Genomic DNA, 6,000 nt, shown 5'->3' on the forward strand with positions numbered 1-6,000 from the left:
TCATGGGATTTCTAACGGACATTGTTGATTTAATATCTCATACAAAAGATAGCACCTTTTGGAATGCAGCACTCCCTCAGTGCTGCATTAGAACGTTAACATAGATTATGGATTAAGATCATGGAATAGAGTTCAAATCCACAACTTTCTGCGGCTGCTAACACAATGGTGGACACCCCCCCCCCCAATACCCTAAAGGAGCTATTTTCTGGAAAGTTGAGCATGGAAATGCTGGATCCACAGGTTCCAAGTGCACCTTTGAGGGCCGAGAGCCCAAATAGGACAAGGAGCCTTACCAGAAAGGCAGCTGTCTGAATGCATCTAAGATAAAATGTGACTTCTCTGCACTTTGACACTCCTGGCACCCCTTTTCTTTTTTCCATCCCTTTGCTCATCCCTACTTCTGTTGTCCCCCTCCCTCCATACTGGAGATGTGCCCGGATTACAGCAGATAGCCTGCAGCCTTTTTTTTGGCTACTGCTATCCAACAGCGTACCCTCAATGCTTCCATCACCTGGTGAGAGACCTGCCCAGAGCACCAGCAAGTTAATACAAATAACCAATCTCACTTTATCCAGTGAGGTCAGCTCATTTGTGCATAGACTGAATCAAGCTGAGAGTTGAATGAGAGAAGGCTTGTTGAACCTGTGTTTTTATCCTTAAAGGTATTGCTTCTTCCATAAAGACTTTCAGGTGTGAATTTTCGTAACCACATGTTTTGTCCATTAGGATTGTCTTCAGGCAGTGGAGGATCAGATCACTGGCCTCATGGCTATTGTTGAAGCACTGATGGTGTTGCTGGGAATTGTCACGGTAAAGTCAAACCAGAGCTGCACTGCACTTTCAGCTTGACGAATATTCTTCTTACCTTAAGAATACAGCAAGATCTTTGTTATCTGGCATGCTTGGAGAACGATTGATGCTAGTTAATCAAAAATGTCAGCTAACAGGGAGTTACGTTACTCTGGACACAAGACAAGATGCGTTATATCTTTGTTGAGGCACAATAGCCAAAACTGACCCAATAATTTCATAATTTCAATGTAAAACCTAAGAACTGCTTCTGCAGATTTACAATCTATTGTTATTATATTAGTTTTTTTTAAATAATGCATTACATGAACAGAGAGTGATTGATTTAAAAAAAAAAATCAAGGCCAGAATTTTCACCCCGTTGGGGTGGGAGGGGGGGTGGGGGGGTTGTGCGGGGGCGGGCGCGAACCTGCTGCGACGCCATTTTACATGGGTGAGCCAATTAAGGCCTACCCATTGTGACGTGCACCCGCAAGCACTGAGCGCTCCCTGTGTGGGCAGGAGAATACCCTGAGCGGCTCCTTGCACTCTTTCGCGCACACGGAGGTGTCTCAGGGAGATTTGTTTAAGTTATGGATATTTGAATGAAGGTGGGAAAAAAATTTAAGGACATGTCCCCTCATGTGAAACTGTCACATGATCTGGGACATGTCCACTATTTATTTCAAAAATTTTTATTTAAATAATAAACCCTTCATGAAACCTCATCCCGCCTGTGGATGAGGTTTCATGATAAATACAAAAGCCACCTGGGCTCTTCGCCTGCCCACTAACCTTAAGGTTGGACGGGCAGCTCAGTTAATTACTTTAATTACTTTTTAACAGGCCTTAATAGGCCTTTGATGGTTCGGCGGGCATGCAGCTGAGTCGGCTGTTTGCCTGCCGAACTGAATATCTGATCGACATGCAGTGGTGTCGGGACGCCCACCCGACAACACTGCACGTCATTTTACACGTTGGCAAACAGACCCCGCCCCCGATTGCCGACAGGAAAATGCTACCCCAAGCTGTCAGAAATCCCAGTTGCTAGAGAATTCCAGGTGGTAGAGGGCCGGAAAACTCATAGTTTACTGTATTTTGAAAAGACCAACTACAAAAGAATTCTGCTAGGGGGACAGAACTTTGTTCTAAAGGGATTAACATGGGAAATATAAAATTGACAGGACCTGTGGGAAAAAGATAAGGGAAACCACTATGAAGAATATGTAAACCTCCAGAACAATTGGTGGAACTTTCATTCTGAATGGGTTTAAATGAGTAGTGTTGAACTGATAAATCATTATAAACCCACATGATTTTTCCTTCCTGTAAAAGTCAATGGAGTGTTTAGAGGCCACCCTCAAAGCCCACACCCTAAGACACAGATCTGCATATTATGGAGGCTGGCATCCACCCCTCACATCGTACAGTTTTCCTATGCCTGAAGGAATATGCCCATAGGAATCAGTGCTTCCACCTTTGATACACTGACTGGCCTCCCTGTTCAGGAAGAGCATGTGTAGAGCTTTTAAGAGAAACTACTCTGCCCAGCAAGCACTGCATGCAAGATCTCTCTCTTGATTGTGTGGCAAAAGATTAGAATCATTGGCCATGTCAGCCAGTTGCCACATGTCTGCTTAAGCAGCAATGCAGTGCACCCATAAATGCCAGGCAAACCCGTGAGATTGCCATTGATTCATTTTACAATTAAAAAGTGACATTTGGGAAATCTCCACTCAGCAATATCAGATTCCACTTCCATGCAATCTTCTGGTTTCCTTGTGCTCAGTGCCTCATTCACATCTACACTACCTTAGTGAGCCCCATTGATCCTATCTGGGCTGGTGAATGAAACTGACAGGGTTGCTGAAGCCATGTCAAATGTGGACAGATCTGTTATCTATCAGCTGCTTCCACTTTCTTTTCTATTTCTGAGGCTATTAAAGGAGCATAATTTTGCTGTTACTTAAATAATATCCTCATCATCTTATTTTAAAGTTTCAGCCACATTTTTTGTTGCTGCTCTGATCTGTTCAGCCATGACCTGATTAAGTGGTGAAACATACTCAAGGAGTTGAATGGCCTACACCTGTGCCTATGTTTCCATTCCCATAGTTTACCATAGATTCACTTGGTCATCACCAAGCGACTGCAGGCACTGAGGCCCTGAGCTACAGAACACTGAACTGCATATTACAAAAATGATTTTATTGTGCAAGTATATATTTACAGTAAGTGCTTCTTTTCATCATCATGGGCAGAATTTTACGGGCCACCCATGAGGTGGGAAAACAGACAGGTGGACCCATAAATTAGCGCGCTGTGCCGACAGCAGCGTACCTGCTGCAGGTCCACCTGCCCCACCCCCTCCACGATTTTACAGGCAGCTGTAGAGACATCGGATGGGTTGCTCACTTGTAGCCCAATTGAGGCCCTTAAGTGGGCAATTAATGCCCAATTAATTGAGGGCCTCATTCTGCCACTGCTTCGATATAATGGGCAGTGGGAGTGTCAGCAGTGGCTTAGTGGACGCACTCACTGCCCTAGATCAGAAGTTTATGGGTTCAATTCCAGGAGACCTGACTTCAAAACCCACACTGATGATTGGCTTTATGGTTTAGTGGGTTAATGCGCCTCCCTGAAAAATAGGAGGTTTTGAGTTCAAACCTCAGGCGCACCATGTCTTTTCATTGAATGTATGGCTTTATAATGGGCAGCAGAAGAGGCCTGTGCCCAACATGTAGCTGGCAGCTTTAACCCTGAGTGCGGCTTGTCAGTTAAAGGGGGTGCGGAGTGCCTCCTTCCTGGGCCCATGTGTCAGTTGGAGGCCTTCCCTGCCACAGCTTTGCCTCTCTAGGCCACCGTCCCTCCAGCCCTGTCCAACATGCCCCCCTAGCCCACTCCTCCTCGCTTGGACCTGGCCCACCCTGGCCCCAGCAAGATCTCAGACTTACCTCAATATCCGGGTCCATCACTGAATGTGACCTCCTAGGCCTGCCTGCAGTACTGGCAATGGCCATCTCTCCTGCTTGGCACTGCTGGCTGCTCTATGAGGCGGGACGTTCTCCTGGAGGTAGAAGTAAGCCCCGCCTCATGCTAATTAAAGGCCAAGAAAATTAAAGTGGGGGGCGAGCCAGCTGAATGGAGGTGGGCCCACCCCCGAAATTTATGCTGGAGTGCAGCAAGCCCGCCCTCAGTGTAAAATCCAGCCCCATGTGTAGCCCATGCAGGGACTTGCTGGAGAAGTCACATCATTGGGAGACAGAATAGTGTCATGAAAACAGACTATAGGCACACCACTGTACTGGGCCCTGATTCTGAGTTATTGATTAACAGGAGGGCAGATCGTGTGACATCGGTTAGTTGTTTCATAACGTGTCACCTCAGTGGCACATTTAAAATGAAGGTAAACATTAACAGCAAAGGCAGCAAGTTAGCTAGAGGACAGGAAACAGACTAGTGTAAATTTTGATATCACTTAGATTGCAGTGTTTGTACCATTACCCTTCTCGTTCTGGCAAGGACGGGCTGCATGGCCTCCTTCTGTGCTTTAGTTTTATATATGCACGCTTGGGAATAGAAGCCACGATATCAAAATTTGCAGAAGACACAAACGTAGAGAGGTGGTTAATTGTGAAAAAAGGCATAAGTGACTTTAGGAAGGCAGACACAGGCAGATATGCGCATAAGATAAAAGCAAAAAACTGCAGATGCTGGAAATCCAAAACAAAAACAAAAATACCTGGAAAAACTCAGCAGGTCTGACAGCATCTGCGGAGAGGAATACAGTTAACTCTTTGAGTCCATATGACTCTTCAACAGATATGCATCAGATTAAATCTAATGTTGAGAAATGTGAGGTAATTTCGGAAAAGAAATACAAACCAAATGGTTAACATTTGAAAGGAGATAAAGAGACCTGTGGGTTCAGCTATACAAGTTTTTTAAGTGGCAGGACAAAGTAGAGGTTTTGTAAATTATGGCAAGCTGTTCACTATGATAAAGCATTAAAACCATGTACCGGAGTCAACAATTAAGAGGTTAGGAATCGGAAAGAAAACAGGATGGAACTTTTTTTTTAAACTTGACTTTTATATATTGATATTAACTGCTAGTTTCTGTTGTCCCTCCAGGTTTATGGAATGATCCTTGCTGCCTTCCTCTGCTTTGCTGGTTGCTTGACCGTGAGTTGGCACACGAAAGGGAAGTACAAGGTGGCCAACAGTAGTGAGCACTGAGCTGGAATCAGAAACTAGGAGCTGGTTGGACAGAAAGAAACACCCTGTGAACTGAGCTTTCCTGATACTGTGAAAGATGTCTCCCCTCTCAGATTTCAGATTCTCTTTGCACTGAAGTATCTTACATTCTCATTCTGAAGGAAGGCAAATGAATGCATATCTACTTCACTCAATCTATTGTGAGCAAATCCCCAGATCTACCTTCTCTCTCCACTGCATTGTGCCTGCAGATTCTGCTTTTAAAGTGCACTATGCTTTGCATCATGCTGTTGTAGCAAGAAACTTTGATATTGTGATTCTGCGACTATGTGATTCCTTTTTAAAAATATATAATTTTAAAACAAAATGATTTTAAAAATGAACATTGAGAAGCTCAGTGATTCTTCTTACTGGGGTTGGCAATTGGGATGGGGAACATATGAACACAAGAACATAAGTAGGCCATTCAGCCCCTCGAGTCTATTCATTCAATGAGATCTGCCATTCAATGAGATAATGGCTGATCTGTACCTAAACTCCATCTACTTGTCTTGGCTCTATATCCTTTTATATCATTGCCTAGTTAAAGTCTGTTGTTCCCAGAATAAATTATTAATTGAGCTAGCATCTACTGCTTTTTGTGGGAGTGAGTTCCACACTTCTACAACCCTTTGCATGAAGAAGTGTGTCCTAACTTCTCTCCTGACTGGCCTGGTTCTAATTTTAAGATTGTCTTAGACTCCCGCACCATTGGAAAATGTGGAAGGCTGATCAATGAGCTTCTGCCTGTCCCTACTGATCCTATTCCTGGGAAGCCTATGTAATAGTAACCCATGTTTCAGAATCACAGACAGTGCTTCCACTCTGGTTGATTAGGAGTGAGGAAACATTGATTAGTGTAGGAGAGGAAGTGAGGTTGGGAAGGAACGAGTATCAAGGCTGGAGAGGACGAGGGGTACAGTTGGGTTAGGAGCTGGAGGGAGGGATTGTG

General features: G+C 44.4%; 1 protein-coding gene across 2 annotated transcripts in view; it reads left to right on the forward strand.

Annotated features, from left to right (window-relative positions):
- Window positions 1-5,392, forward strand: part of LOC121283056 (tetraspanin-32-like) — a 72,808-nt gene extending 67,416 nt beyond the window's left edge. For both annotated transcript variants that reach the window (XM_041197055.1, XM_041197054.1), the window contains 2 exons: window positions 730-813; window positions 4,926-5,392. In XM_041197055.1, coding sequence (XP_041052989.1) covers window positions 730-813; window positions 4,926-5,030 — 189 coding nt within the window. In that variant the 3' untranslated portion in view covers window positions 5,031-5,392. The remainder of the gene's footprint in view (window positions 1-729; window positions 814-4,925) is intronic.
- The last annotated feature ends 608 nt before the right edge of the window (window positions 5,393-6,000 follow it).

This window comes from Carcharodon carcharias, chromosome 10, assembly GCF_017639515.1.
Source record: "Carcharodon carcharias isolate sCarCar2 chromosome 10, sCarCar2.pri, whole genome shotgun sequence".
In the NCBI taxonomy this organism is placed as follows: Eukaryota; Metazoa; Chordata; class Chondrichthyes; order Lamniformes; family Lamnidae; genus Carcharodon; species Carcharodon carcharias.